This window comes from Squalius cephalus (genome assembly GCF_949319135.1).
Source record: "Squalius cephalus genome assembly, chromosome: 19".
Taxonomy (NCBI): domain Eukaryota; kingdom Metazoa; phylum Chordata; class Actinopteri; order Cypriniformes; family Leuciscidae; genus Squalius; species Squalius cephalus.
This window is the reverse complement of record NC_137140.1, coordinates 6,742,764-6,759,523: the sequence shown is the minus strand read 5'-3', so window position 1 is coordinate 6,759,523 and position 16,760 is coordinate 6,742,764. Positions and strand designations below refer to the sequence as shown.

The 16,760-nt window shown below is 36.5% G+C and overlaps 1 protein-coding gene across 2 annotated transcripts in view; it reads left to right on the top strand.

Moving 5' to 3' along the window:
* LOC307147159 (protocadherin-15-like) overlaps positions 1 to 16,760 on the top strand; it is a 214,432-nt gene that overhangs the window by 70,143 nt on the left and 127,529 nt on the right. For both annotated transcript variants that reach the window (XM_079851679.1, XM_079851680.1), the window contains 2 exons: positions 14,370 to 14,478; positions 15,030 to 15,142. In XM_079851679.1, the coding sequence (XP_079707805.1) occupies positions 14,370 to 14,478; positions 15,030 to 15,142 (222 nt within the window). The remainder of the gene's footprint in view (positions 1 to 14,369; positions 14,479 to 15,029; positions 15,143 to 16,760) is intronic.

Sequence of the window (16,760 nt, the reverse complement as noted above, 5' to 3'; positions counted from 1 at the left end):
AGCCTATGTAACGTTGCTTGGAAGTTGTTGAACCTCTGTTATTGGCACCAACCCTAATCCAAGGTTACATCTGTTGGACGTCTTGCTCGATTGGTCTGCTTCTTGTACCGCAACAATGTTTGGCAGGAATGAGTTCTGGAAATTTCCTCTGTTTGAGTCACTCTGTTGGTGACGTACTACTTTATATTTAGTCATTGGCATGTTACTTGAATAAGCTTTGAAGTTTTACATCACAGACTGGTGCTTTAATATTCCGCTGTACAATGTCCCGATACACCTTGTAATTATTTTGTTCCTCAATGATAGAAACCCACTACTAGAAAAATAAATAAATAAATAAATAAATATGTATGTATGTATGTATATAGCATGTACTAATATACTCATTCCACAATGCTTCACAGTTAGGATGATGAGTAGAAGTTAGTTGCAAGTAGAGCAAGAGCAGCTTTTTCTTCCCAGCTTTTTCCCTCATGATTCAAACCAGACGCCTGTAGGCATCTGTGTTTTTGTTTTTTGCATTCATGTTGCTTCATTTTTATAAAATTGAAAGACCAATTCAAAGTCACCATGAAATCAAAATGGACTATTCTTATTGTTTATGGAATATTGCTGTTCATTATTAATGATTTATCCATGCACATATATATATATATATATATATATATATATATATATACAAATTAATTCATATGCCCTTGTAATAGATAATCAAAATAATATCTTTTCTCTGATGACGTGTTTATTGGCGTGAGGGCGGGGCAACCTGTCACTCACATGACATCACAGCAATAGCAAACCACACCCATCCAATGATCCAATTAATTCCAGATGAACAAATCAAGGCCTGCCCTACATTTTTTTTCCTTGTTCGAAAAGACGTTTCACACGAATTACTCTGTGTCTGAGTAGGGAAGATAAGACTATCAACACTTCTGTTTCATGCCGACTTTAACTGAGTCTTAACTAAAGTCGAATTTAACAGTCTTTAACCAGAATCACACTTGTTTCAATTTTTACGTGTAAGGCAAGTGGCATAGACATTCTTCTGAAATGTCTTCTTTTACACAAACATTTCCTAGATAGATATTTTTGTAGCAAGTAACAACAGCACATTTAACTTAAGCACACATGTAACTTACATTTCACACAGTTCTGTTAATGCTGTTTGTATAGCTTTTACAATGATTTTAAATGGGACCAAAAAATTGAAAGCAAACAGGGAGTCTTCATTGTTTGGTCAAGAAACATGAATTTACTGGCTCTTGTGTACTTTGTTAGTTGAATTTGATTGGAAACATTACAAGAGTAAAAAAAAAACCTCTCATTGTGGATATTTTGAATATATTCTTTGTTATAAACCCCAGTGTATCCAGTCAAGCTGTCAGTCCGCAAAGTGCATTAACAGTGCTAAAAGCACGGAGAGCTAAAAGCATTACGAGACAGATAATTCACAGGTAATTAGTTTAACACTTCAAACGCGAGAGGTGACAGTGATTCATTGATTAAATGTTCCCAATTTAAATTTAAAACAGATAGCTTCTTAACAGCCTACTGAAGAAAACTTTTTTTAAAACAGAAGGGGAAAAAACATGTCTTAGCCTTACTTCTAACACTGCAGAATCATTCAGTTTTATGATTGTATATAAATAGTAATTTGCTTATTGTTCACACATTTCTGTTTGTTCACTTGTTAATTAGGTTTGTAAAGTCCCACAACCTTCTATAGACTAGAAAAAGTGGCATAAAACACATAAATGTTTTGAATCACATTTGTTTTTTCCCAACCGTAGTAAAAGCAACCTAAAAGCTTTTTTTGTTCATTGTGGGAGTGTTACATTAGCACTTTAGTTCTTTCAGCCCATTTGCCTTATTCGTGCTTGACTGACAGCCAGAGTGAGCCAAGAGGTGCTCTAAATCATGTTTACTTTAACATTTGGAGCCGTTTGACTCCGGGCCAGCAGATACATCCAAGGACACGTTTTAGAGGAACTGTGTTGTGCGTGGCCAATGAATAGGCATTCTAAAGCCCAGCTTTCAGAAAAGCTGCACTCTGCTCTGTGTGCCGTTACTCAGGTGGTCGGTTCACAGCTAGCCTCTTTTCACTTCCATGTGTTTCCCTCTGTCTGTACCCGCTTCAGTTTTACACATCTGCACTCCTCCTGTTTCTCTCTCTTTTTTTCCCCTTGCCTCCTGTGCTATCTCATGATGTGCTTCCTTGAGTACATCACTACCTCTGCTACAGCACAATTGAAGTACTTCATGTACTTAATTATTTTGCTCATGTTCTTGCTAGATTAAAAAATGCCATCATCAGAGTATACATTTAAATGAAAGAAAGCTTTACATACGCGCGAATGATAAAAATCATATCATGCTGTAATTTTTTGTAAAGTAATTTTTTATCATGGGAACCAAGGGGTTAGTGTGTGGATATGTGATATAAATATATATTGGAAAAATATCTTTTTTCGCAAATCTTTATCTTCTTTAAATCACACATTTAAAGATAATAAATGCAAATATGCTTGAGGTGTTATTTTTTATATATTTCTATGTTTAAAATAAGATTATATTAATAAAATATGGTCTTATATATATATATATATATATATATATATATATATATATATATAGTTATATAGTTATATATAATCATGAATTGTACTAATTAATTAAGTCTTATATTTTGTCTCTGAAAGATAAAGCAAATTTGCATGATTTTAATTAACTAATTGATATTATACACATTTGCTTTATCTGTCAGATATATCTATTAATTAGTAAAATTAATGACTATATATTTATAAATTATGTTAATTCTACATGCTTGTTTTTCATCTCAGTTTAGCATCTTTGCTCTAACTCTTTTTTTTTTTTTTACTGGAAAACAAGAGAAGAATACTGATTAACAAATCGTTTTTGTGATGTTCATATCGTCCAGCACTAGCTCCACACATTTTTTTGAATTAAGAAGTCATACAGCTTGCCTACCATGTACACACACGCATACACACCTTACCTCATCCTTACAATCCTCTATTTTTTTCTCAGAAAAAAAGCTGTTTCCTTTATGAGACAACATTTCTCTCAGCAAATCAGCAGAAGAGAGATACATCTGTTGCTCTCCTGCACAGAAGAATAGCGTGTGGAAGGTGTGAGGAGCGTCGACGCTTTCAACTAGACAAACTGTTTTATTCGGTCTCTGAGAGCCTTTCCACTCCTAACACAACATGAAAGGTCAAGCAAAGCCAGCCTCGAGTGGTGAACGCCTCCCTTTAACCATCTCCCTGCGTAGGCCACCTGAAATGGATACCAAGTCAAATCCCTTTGGGGAAACGGATGAGTGTAAATGTCACATATCCCCCATCCAGGACTGAAGAAATTAATAGCATTTTTTGGAGTCCTGCCCATTTTGGCTGAGCTACAGCTGCTTTTTGAAGTCCTCTCCCGTTCTCACATGGATGATTATTGAGAATATACATGCAGGATTCACTGTAATGGCTTTTCTCCATTTCAACACATAGCTGAAAGGGTGAGTGAGAAAATGCAGCAGCCGTTGTGATCCAGGTGCTGTTTTATAAATTCTGTAATGGCGATGATTAGGTAATCTTCTGCTTTTGCCATGTGCGTTTCATGTGTTGAGGGTATCCATTACTGTATCACCTTCATAGAGGGTTCTACGCTTTTAAACGCTGAAAACTTCCATTTCTTAAACTTAATTTTCCAGCAAAAAATTAATTTGTTTAATTTGTATTACATTTCTATGATTATGAACTTGAATTTACTGATACAATAAAACAAGAATAAAATTATTTAAAATTATTATTTTAAATAATTAAAAATTTAAAATATATATTTTTTACTGATTAAAATTAGATTTTGCAAGTCAACAGACTGATTATTAAATCTTTTTAACCAGATTGAATAAATAATTTGTATCCCACCAGGGGTCTGAATGTGTTACATTGGAGACTCTCTGCATGTGGACTCTCTGTGGAAAGCAGTCTTGACGTCAGTCCAGTTATATCTAAAGGGCAGAAAACAGGGATGACACACTTTTTGATAATCTAATTTGGTTATTTGGCCAGTTAATTGGTTCAGTGGCCTACTGTTGGGAGCTCTTGGTGGGAGGTTAATAAAACGCCAGTAATGAGTCACGTTCCTCATTAATTACTGTAATAAAAGACCGGGTTCAAAGATCCCGCATGGACCGCGCTCATCTCAACCCCCTGAACACTTAGGTCAGAAACATACTCTTTGCAGAGTCATAAATACCGTTCTTTTTTTTTTTGGTAAGATTTATTTTTGCTGCTTTTCTGTTATTTGGATAGGGCAGTGTGGAATGTGGACAGTAAGTAGGAAAGAGAGAAAGGGAAGGGACTGAAAAGGACCATGAACCAGGATTCAGAATCGGGTCAAAACTGTTATGCAGTTAATATGACCATAATGACGAATGCAATACCGTTCCAAAGATTGAAGTCAGTACGTTTTTTTTTTTGTGTTTTTTTTTTTAAAGAAATAAATACTTTTATTCAGGAAGGATGCATTGCATTGATCAAGTGAAAGTATTTATTAGACATTTATAATGTTACAGAATATTTGAAATAACTTCTGTTCTTTTGAACTTTCTACTCATCAAATAATCCTCTTTTTTATTTTAGCTCACGTTCCACAAAAATATTAAGCAGCAGAACATTGATAATAATATTTTAATATATATATATATATATATATATATTTTTTTTTTTTTTTTTTTTTTTTTTTTTTGAGCAGCAACTCAGCAATCATGTGACACTGAAGACTAGAGTATTGATGTTGAAAATTCAGCTTTGCTAAAGCCCACTATATCACTATAGAAAATTCAGCTTTGTTAAAGCCCACTATAGCACCCTTGTGGCAACGCTGAGAATTGCATTGCATTTTGAATTACACCACTAAGGACACAATGTTGCATTAGTTTGCATAGTGAGAAGCATTTGCATTCACATACTTTAAGGAACACGTCGACTTTTTGGGACTTTAGCTTATTCACCGTATCCCCCAGAGTTAGATAAGTCCATACATACCTTTTTCATCACTGTGTGTGCCGTAACTCTGTCTGACACACCCACCGCTAGCCTAGCTTAGCACAAAGACTGGAGGTAAACGGCTCCAGCTAGCATACTGCTCCCAATAAGTGACAAAATAACGGCAAAATTTTCCTATTTACATGATGTGATTTGTATAGTCACAGCGTGTACAAATAACAAGGTCACATGAGACACAGCCATCTTCTAACCATATACATACTGGGAACTATATTCTCAGAAGGCGAAGCACTGCTACTTCTGCGGAGTGATTTTACTCCAACTCTGAGCGAACTCTCTGCTCCTCACCACAGAGCTTCTCAGGTGCTGCGAGCAAATCACTCCGCCCAAGTAGCAGTGCTTCACGCTGTGACTATACAAATCACAACATGTAAATAGGAAAATGTTGGTGTTATTTTGTCTCTTATTGGGAGCAGTATGCTAGCTGGAGCCGTTTACCTCCAGTCTTTTGTGCTAAGCTAGGCTAGCGGTGGGTGTGTCAGACAGAGTTATGGCACGCACGAAGATGAGGAGGGTATGTATGGACTTATCTAACTCTGGGGGATACGGTGATTAAGCTAAAGTCCCAAAAAGTTGATGTGTTCTTTTAAGCAGGCTATATTACGGGGCTACATTCAGACAACAGCACTATACAGTTGTCAATCCTGTTTGATAAGCTAAATATGGTTGTGTTTATACGTGACAACCTGCAATTTTCATGGGTCATGACTGAATGTTTAGATTGTGTTCAGTTGGTAAGTGGTGTATTAACGGAACCACAGTCGACAATTAGCTGCCTGTCTATGCCACTGACATATATGTGGCATAAGCGCTCTCTTCGCAGGTTATTGTTTTGCTGTCAATCACTTATTGCCTGTGAGGTTAGGAAAAATGGCAGAAAATAGGGCTATTGTGTAGCTGTTGAGCAAGACTAAACTCTCATTCTGTTTGGGTGCAGGAGGACATAAAAAAAAGAAAGAAAACCACATAGAGAAAATAGTTTGCAATAGAAATATTCAATAATGAGTTACTTTTTATTAATAATCAATTATTTCACATGCTAGTATAGTTTATTAATTTAGCTATTTATGCTGTTGCCATGCAACCTAATAACAAACAGCCTTAATTTATTTTAAAATATTGATTTGGCAAAGCAAGCATACTAGCCAAACATATTCATGTTTATGTGGACAAACATTGCTCTAGCTAATAAGAAACAAAGCACACTGCGAATTGTGAGCTACTTCAGCTTACGATGTCTCGCATAAGTAATATCAAATATATTACTGTAAATAATTCATTTTCCCTTGTGTATTTTCTCCCAGGACTGTACAAATACAGCGTTTGTGTGCATAATGGATGACTGAGAGAGTATTATGGGTAATCACACCGAGCGAAGACCCCACAAGCTTGTGATTTACTGCTGTCAGAGGAACTATAATTGCAGGGGTCTGGAATTACAGGGCAGCCATAAGAAATAAATCTTAACCATGCTGATTTTCTGCTGCTGCTTATTAAGTCTAGGAGGAATACATGTGTTTGTGTGTCCACTTACCATTTTTATGCAGCATAGCCGAGACCGGGCAAAGGGTTGGGTTTGTCGAAATGAGAAATGAACTTTGAGATTGTATTGCTCTCCTTGCATTTGGCATTCGCGATCTACGGGTGTATTTGGATTGTATTTATAGTGCTTCATAGGATTATATAAGCCTTTCTGATTACACTCTAAGTCAGTTTTCATTTCACTTTAAATCAGTAGTGTTTTTTAATTTTCTTTAAGGTACACGTCACTATCACTATTGAACAATCCTAGTAGCCTACTTCAGTGCATTATTTGTGTCCTTCCAGTTTTGCATTTTTTTGCAGCTTGTTGTTGAGAAGAGCTGTGCTATTACTTTTCTGAGCGATCCCAAGTTTCGATTTTTACCTTGGCAACTGGGGCATAAGTGACATACCCAAAATAAAAAAAGGCTGCTGCTCATGAGTCATTCTGAAACGACACATAACCCAACATATATTTAGAAAGTGAATGTATATATTAAATGTGTAGTGAATGTTGAGCAACAATAATCTGGGTACATAAAGTCTTTGTATGTGAAGGGATGTTAACTGAACATCGCTTGTTCTGATTATAAACAAACAACATAAATGATGGGAGACACAAATGTATTGCTAAAGTATTGGCAGGAAACATTGTAAAATTGTGAAACATTGTATCTGAAGCACGTGTACAAGCACCAGTGCAATTGGCTACGGAAGTCATCTGACTTCACTGCCACGCCAGCATGGCTATAAAAGGGCACCTGCTTAAAACATCAACTTTAAATTTGCCATGTACTATGCAGGCATGGGTAAATTATCAGTGTCAAAAAGGCCAAAGGGTGAAACCGGGACATCGAGGAGGAATTATTTCTCCTTCTCCTTTATCCTTGAGACAATGGCACACGCCAAAGGCATCCCCATAGCATCAGCAACTGAAGCTGCATCTCCTTCTCTTCTCATGGAATCGAATATGTATTCAACATATGTAACCCTAAGACGTTTATTCAACCCTGCTACTTAATCAATGGCTTTGCTTCTGAAAAATTGCTTTGCCACTGAAACTACATGGTTTAAAAATGAAACCACATGAAGCTACACAATTTGACACTACCACCTTGCTACTAGGAAAGGCAGTTAAAAGAATATCTCTGTTACTTGTAGTGATGTCCAACATTCTAAATTGTCCAACATTTAGAACCACATTTGTTTTTCCAAAAGATTTAAAGTGTTGAATGTTGAATTTTTACTCAGAAGTGAGAGTGATGTCTCAAATGCATTAATACTAATGGAAAATATTAAGATGTCTTAAATTGCCATCTTTGTCTGTCTAGATTGTTCATCTCCTTTTACTAAATTCCTCTTTAAAGTCAGCGTGATATGAAAATTCACTATCTATTTTCTAAACGCTTTTTATAGATCTTACTGTGAATGATTCATCTGTACATATGTTTGTTATTATTTTGTTACCTTGTCATTTTTAATCAGAGACTTCTCTCTGGTGACGTATGACATATCTCAAAATCTCAACAACTGATGCATAAAACCAGATTTGAAAAGTCCCCATTTGATGCACATATTTGGTTTTGTCCTGAGAGATAATGACAAGTTGTGGCATTACTTTACTAATGGCATTACATGGCTTGCCCATCTACACTCACCTAAAGGATTATTAGGAACACCATACTAATACTGTGTTTGACCCCCTTTCGCCTTCAGAACTGAATTCTACGTGGCATTGATTCAACAAGGTGCTGAAAGCATTCTTTAGAAATGTTGGCCCATATTGATAGGATAGCATCTTGCAGTTGATGGAGATTTGTGGGATGCACATCCAGGGCACGAAGCTCCCGTTCCACCACATCCCAAAGATGCTCTATTGGGTTGAGATCTGGTGACTGTGGGGGCCATTTTAGTACAGTGAACTCATTGTCATGTTCAAGAAACCAATTTGAAATGATTCGAGCTTTGTGACATGGTGCATTATCCTGCTGGAAGTAGCCATCAGAGGATGGGTACATGGTGGTCATAAAGGGATGGACATGGTCAGAAACAATGCTCAGGTAGGCCGTGTCATTTAAACGATGCCCAATTTGCACTAAGGGGCCTAAAGTGTGCCAAGAAAACATCCCCCACACCATTACACCACCACCAGCAGCCTGCACAGTGGTAACAAGGCATGATGGATCCATGTTCTCATTCTGTTTACGCCAAATTCTGACTCTACCATCTGAATGTCTCAACAGAAATCGAGACTCATCAGACCAGGCAACATTTTTCCAGTCTTCAACTGTCCAATTTTGGTGAGCTCGTGCAAATTGTAGCCTCTTTTTCCTATTTGTAGTGGAGATGAGTGGTACCCGGTGAGGTCTTCTGCTGTTGTAGCCCATCCGCCTCAAGGTTGTGCGTGTTGTGGCTTCACAAATGCTTTGCTGCATACCTCGGTTGTAACGAGTGGTTATTTCAGTCAAAGTTGCTCTTCTATCAGCTTGAATCAGTCAGCCCATTCTCCTCTGACCTCTAGCATCAACAAGGCATTTCCGCCCACAGGACTGCCGCATACTGGATGTTTTTCCCTTTTCACACCATTCTTTGTAAACCCTAGAAATGGTTGTGCGTGAAAATCCCAGTAACTGAGCAGATTGTGAAATACTCAGACCGGCCCGTCTGGCACCAACAACCATGCCACGCTCAAAATTGCTTAAATCACCTTTCTTTCCCATTCTGACATTCAGTTTGGAGTTCAGGAGATTGTCTTGACCAGGACCACACCCCTAAATGCATTGAAGCAACTGCCATGTGATTGGTTGATTAGATAATTGAGAAGAATTGAGAAATTGAACAGGTGTTCCTAATAATCCTTTAGGTAAGTGTATGTCCCTTTGATCACGATATACATTATACCAACCTATTATCAAAAATCTGTCTAGAAAACCAAACATTTTCTTTCGACCTTACATGAATTATATTAACAACATACATCATGAAATATAATTGTGTCTGGGTAAAAAGGTGAATTATAGCTAAAATTAGCATGAAGTTACACAAGTCAATTTATGAGATTAAAGGTACAATATGTAAGAATTTTGTATCAAAATATCCAAAATCCACTTGCACAGTGTTATACATTTCTTTCAATTATGTACTTACATTATCCTAAATGTTTCCAAGAATTTGTAAATTCAGGGAAATTCACAATCTTAAATAGTCCCTTGTCACTTGTCGCCTGTCAATGACGTAATATCTGCCTTATCCCTGGTATTCGCTTGTACTGCCATTGTAACCATAGCGACAGATGTGGACAACTGCATAATGTTTAGCGGCACGCTGTTGTTGTTTCGTTCAAACATTATGGATCATGGCAAGCAGACTTATAGGGACAAAAGGAAAATTAAAAGGAGGAGAGTGGCGAATTCGAGATCCTGAGAGCTTTGCGGCAAACTTGGACTTGACAGAGACGCCGCTCTTGCATGTGCTTTATTAGACAGGTGAGCAAATGTACATAAAACAAATCAATGTTATATAGCTCAACATGATGAAATGTTAGAATATGATCAGTATGTTATTCTAATGTTGATCTAGCTTACTGCTAGTCTCATATAGCCAACAAACTAAAGCATAGAATAACATTATAACTTTCAACAGACTCAAATGCAGTTTAGTATGTTAGTGTAACGTTAGACCAAGTGAAACAGCGCTGTGTTACCTCACAAGTTTAATTCGTCAAATAAACTGATTTGTATGAGTAGTAATTCAGCACTTGCGGGTAGTTCGTTAGAATGAAATGTCCTCATTCCTTTAATATTTTACTATACTATATTACTATACTATTTTATATATATAGGGACTCGTGTGGTGCTGATATCTGTCTCTCATTAGCAATCGCGACCTGCTTCATACCACAGTCATGTTAAAAACATCAATGTATTCACTCATCCATAAACATTATTATATCCATCAGCATGACGACAAGTTCCATAATTCCGCTTATCACTGCATCATCAATCTACGGCTTTGTTATTGTAAGAGGTTAGCGACCCCTAGCAGCGAGAATAAACAAAAAACAAACATATCGTCCCCTTGGAATTATAAGGTTCTATCTGACATTTTTGTCAAAATTGAGTTATTCACATATTCTTATTCTGTGACAACTTATTTACATTATGTGATGTTTTTTTTTTAAGTTGTGTACATTTTGGGACTTTTTATTGAAAAAACAAAAAGGTTCAATCTACAAAGTCGAACTCTAACTTGGCTCTATAAGGTTCTATCTGCGTGAGCCAATCAACACTTCGAATGTACAGAAGAGGACCAATCAAAAAATGAGTCATAGAGAGTATAAGTCTGTGTTTTAAAAAATGAGTCACAGAGAGTATTATAGTTCTGTGTTTTAAAATATGAGTTTTTGAGACCTTGAAAAAATGAAAAAATGAGACCTTTTTTTGTGATTATATAGTCAGTGAATCATTTTTCAATGATTATTAAACTTTATGAATCAATTTGCTGATGCATGTCTGTTTTCTTGCAGTTTTTAAAGTCTTAAAATGTCTTATTTTTTACAATATTAAGCCTTAAAGGTGAAATAGTCAACAATTTAATTGATGGGGTCTTAATTACAACAATAAACGTTAGCATGTTATTTCAGCCATACTGATGTCTAGAGAGAAAGCCATTTTACCTGGCCCACTTTAGGTGGAATAAAGTCCTGCTCAGATGTATTACAGTAGCTGCTTTTTGTCTAAACAAAAGAAAGATTAAAGTAACAATTTCTGCAATAATGTGTTTAATTACCCACCAAATTGGTACCAAAAATTAACATCTGCACTGGACAAAATATTTAGACCTACCTTGCTTAATTTGAAATGTCCTAAATACATGGAAGTGCTAAAAATATGAAATAAATGTCATAGAAAGGATCAAATTTTACTTTCTAACAAATGTTGAGACATTGTTACAACATTAATAATTTTATATTTAGTGTTCAAATAATGTTTTGGCAGATAGAACCTTATAATTCTAAGCGAAAAGTGTTTTTTTAGAATTAGAAGGTTCTATCTGCATTTGACCCATTCCAAAAATCCCCATTTATAAATTTGAGAGGATTTTGATATTGTATATTTAGAATACATTTAGGGTCCCTGTTATTTTCATGTTTGAAAGAAACTTGTTCCCCATATACATTTTCCTATATTAATGCAAAAACTTTGAAGCTCAATATCTCAAAACTGCTCAGAACGCAGATAGAACCTTATAATTCCAAGGGGACGATATTGTAGCTTTAATACTAGGCCTTTACTCATAACTTATGGAAATCACCTTTGAGTGTTTGTAATAACTTCTGACTGCGATCTAATGTGGATTTTGGTCATATGATGAGGCAGAAATGTGTTGTTTGAAGCATTTTAGAAGCTAATCGCTACACCTGTTTAGCATTTCTCTTGTAAACATCCTTTATTCTTATAAAAATATCCCAAATCACACGATTTTCTTTGTTGATAGTCTGTTAACTCTGATCTATCTGTCGTTACTTCAATTTCATTGCAACTTTAAGCTCGTTCCAGGCACTTTGCTTTAAGTGTTTATCTCAAGATCCTGCCACCCAATTGGACACACAGTTTTTCGGAACAGGGTTTTGACACAGCTGTCTTGAGAATTCGTTTATCTCTGCTCTCTGCTGACTTGCAGAGCAGATTTATATTTATTTATTTATTTATGTATTTTTCTGGAAACTTCATTTTTACCCTGGTCGTCTCAGGGTTCACCCATGCCACTCACTGTAACACTGTCATTTTTCAGAGGCGGCTTGAATTATAGATGAGCAAATTTACTGACTGGTGATATTATGGCCGAGACTGAGAGAGAGGCAGACGGAGTTTTGCTTATCCCTCAGGCTCAGGAAACGTGGAAGACGGGTCTCCGGAGCTCATAAACGAGAGAGGGGAAATGTGGCCTTGAATTTTTCGGACAAACATCTGCAGCTCATTTGCAGCAAGTGACAGGAATGTTGATGCTGCTTCTCACATGTGATCATTGTGTTGTCATTTTGTCCCCTGACAAATTTATGCTGTGTCAATCTCCCCTTGCTGTCTGCTTACCTCTATTTGCAAGTAAGATGCACATATGATGTAACATGACAATGCCAAAATCTTATTTTCTAGTAAAAAATCGTACAATTGCACAACATCCAATTATTTTGTGTCATAAGTGTCTAAATACTTTTATTTAGTATGTTTATTCTTACTGGAAAAATGATGTTACATCTATTAATTTATTCCAAAATATTTTCTGTGGTGTTAATTATTTGTATAGTAAATGTAATCAGTTAATGTACTTGTGTATCTTTTGGCTACTTTGCAGTTTTACTGAGTATCAAATATATTACCGTTATTGGAATTGGTGACTTTGGAATTGGAATTGGAATTTGCAGTGGGATCATTTTCGCTGTAAGATATCTGTAATTTTACAAGTATGGTTTTCAGGTACTTTTTACACCTCTGAATGTATTACAAATATACAATGAGTGAACACACATGCTATATGATATGAGCATGTAATCCAGTTTTTGGGGGCATGAAGTGAAAAAAAAAAAAAATGTCTTAGATGTCATCTGTCCTGATAAGATATTGAAGAAAAACGTAGTATAAAAGAAAATCTTAAAGTCCAACTGAAATCAAAATTGACCCTATTTACTTTGTTAGCGCATATTACTAGTCTTGTGGTGAAAAATTAATCTGTGCAAGTTAATACACAGAAAAAAATGGTTTGCCGTCGTAATCTTTAATCAAAGTCTGAAAAGTTACTTCTGGTCTGGAATGGCGTTCCTTCTCTGATGATGTAGGTTTGACGGCTTGGGTTGGGAAACGCTTAACCACTCCCCTCAAACCGAGATTGAGAGGAGGAGCGCTAGAGTAAAACCCTGCCCTCTGTTCAATATTCCTTTTCACTGGGAAATACGTCACAACACTGGAGAAAAGTTGTTTGCAACTTCCGGTTCACGCGGACTTTAAGTAGTTTGGTTGATTGATTGATTGATTGATTGATTGATTTATTGAAAAATAAGCAGTGAAGCCATTTTGGGTAAAATATTGGGTATAATATGAATTAAAGGGTTAGTTCATACAGAAATTAAATTTCTGTTATTAATTACTCACCCTCTTGTTGTTCCAAACCTGTAAGACCTTCGTTCATCTTCGGAACACAAAATGGGATCTACGTCAGAACGCTGGCTCATTATTGGCCAGCATGCATCATGGTGCTCACGTGAACAGCGTCGGCCAATAATGAGCCGGCGTTCTGACGTAGAACCCAGAAGTGCTGCACTGTATTTACGACTTAAATAGTGTAGGAGAATGACATGGAAGAGAAGAGATTGTTGAAAAAAGTAGTTTTTGTTTTGTTTTTTTTGCACAAAAAGTATTCTCGTCGCCTTATAACATTAAGGTTGAACCACTGTAGTCACATGGACTATTTTAATGATGTCTTTACTAAATTTGTGGGCCTTGAAAGTTGCAGTGGGATTGCTGCCTATGGCTGGTTCTGAAACCTAGTTAGAAAAATTGGTTGTTCCAATTTAGCAGACTTAAAGTATACCAATTTAGTATACTAAAAATACAATCGCAGGGTATTTATATTAAGTACATAAATATGTAAATGTATTTGTAGTATACTTAGCATAAAATAAATGTATTTCAAATACATTTTAGTATATTTATTTTTCACTAGGGAAATAATGCAATAATCTTCTCTGTGTCTCTTATCCAGAGCCGAGTTAACCCTGTCAATGTGACTCCTCCCATTCAAGCTGTGGATCAAGACAGAAACATCCAGCCTCCGTCAGACCGCCCGGGAATCCTCTACTCCATTCTCATTGGTAGGTGGCCGTCAGGCCCTCTGTACTCTATATCGAGTCGCTACCGGCATGTAAGGCCTCACCGTGGAGGAAACAGTGGTTTTCCAAGAAAAGGCAGAACAGAGTGGCAGGTCAGAAATTCAGCGGGAGTCAAATGCATTTATGCCGCAGGCAAGGTGCGCCCACCAACTGTGCTTTGAGATGAAACCTGGAAGCGGGAAACCACGCTGTTCGTGACCTGAGCCGAGGAACTAAAGTGCGCTGCTGGAATGGTTAGACTGCCAGTCAGGGATATGTCAGAACATATTGTAGGCCACAGCTGTGCTGGCTCAATCTGACAGCAGCCTCATGCTTTTAACTATCAACAAAGCACTCACTATTGAGTGTGGCTATTTATAGAGGAAGTGCATTAATGATTTTATTCTGCCTTTCTGTATGAAGTATGGCTATGAAAATGAATACACTATGTTTCTAAATCATGGTGAGTTATTATGTTCAATGGCAAACACTTCAATACAAGTCGTTAATCTTATGCATCCCTCCATTTCATGCCCATTCTTCTGTTTTTGTAGGGAAACCGGTGCCATATGCAGAGTATTTCTCCTTGAATCAGACAACAGCTGAGCTCCAGCTCCTGAAACCCATCAAAAGGGAACAGTACCAGCATTTCGACTTGGTAATCAAGGTAATAATGACAACTTTGACAACAAAATGTTCACTAATGTAAGCAAGCATGTAATAAGTAGTGAAGCAAGCAAGCAAGTGCAATTAAATGTCAAACATCAGGAAACTGTAAATATCTCATATTATTTTTGGATAAATAAATAAATAAATAAGTAAATACATGCATACATTCATACATACATACATACATAAATGCCGTGAAAATTAAATGTCAAACATCAAGAAATTGAAAATATCTCTTTTGGATAAGTAAGTGAGTGAGTGGGTCAGTGAGTGAGTGGGTCAGTGAGTGAGTGAGTGAGTTAGTGAATCAGTGAGTGAGTCTGAGTGAGTGAGTGAGTGAGTGAGTGAGTGAGTGAATCAGTGAGTGAATCAGTGAGTGAATCAGTGAGTGTGTGAGTGAGTCTGAGTGAGTCTGAGTGAGTGAATCAGTGAGTGAGTGAATCAGTGAGTGAATCAGTGAGTGAGTGAATCAGTGAGTGAATCAGTGAGTGAGTCTGAGTGAGTGAGTGAGTCAGTGAGTGAGTGAGTGAGTGAGTGAGTGAATCAGTGAGTGAATCAGTGAGTGAGTCTGAGTGAGTGAGTGAGTGAGTGAGTGAGTGAGTGAGTGAGTGAGTGAGTGAGTGAGTCAGTGAGTGAGTCTGAGTGAGTGAGTGAGTGAGTGAGTGAATCAGTGAGTGAGTCTGAGTGAGTGAGTGAGTGAGTGAGTGAGTGAGTCAGTGAGTCAGTGAGTGAGTGAATCAGTGATTGAGTCTGAGTGAGTGAGTGAGTGAGTAAATAAATAGTAAATACATACATACATACATTCATACATACATACATACATACATAAATGCCTCGAAAATTAAATGTCAAACATCAAGACATTTAAAATATCTCTTTTGGATAAGTAAGTAAGTGAGTGAGTGAGTCTGAGTGAGTCAGTGAGTGAATGAGTGAGCGAGTGATCAGTCAGTCAGTCAGTCAGTCAGTCAATCAGTCAGTCAGTCAGTCAGTGAGTGAGTGAGTGAGTGAGTCAGTGAGCAAGCGAGCAAATGAATGACTGCCTTGAAAATAAGTGAAATTTGATGTCAAACATCAGGAAATGTATCTCATTGTTTTGGATAAATAAATACTACATATATACATGCATTAATGCCTATAAAATCAGTGAAATGAAATGCCAAACATCAAGACATTTAAATTATCTCATTTTCTTGGATAAATTAAGGAATTAATAAATGAATACATACATACATACATATTACATGCCTAGAAAATATGTTAAATTAAACATGAAACATCAGGAAAACAAAAACATCAACAAATCAAGCAATCAATCAATCAATATGCAAGCCTGAGAAATCAGTGACAATTTAATTTTTGAAGTCATGGACAAATAGTATCAGTATTTTTAAATGTATCAAAAATAAATGTATTCAGTTATCTTTTATGACTCGGAGATTTGTGGTGAATTTGTTGTTCAAAAAAGTATAGGAACCCTGGACATGGTAAAAAAAGGCAACATCCGCGCAAGTTTAATTGTGATATTTCAACAACAACAACAAAAAACCACAGAAGATTTAAATATTATTTTCAGCATTTTAAGACATACATAACAGGGGTATAAAACTGTACTG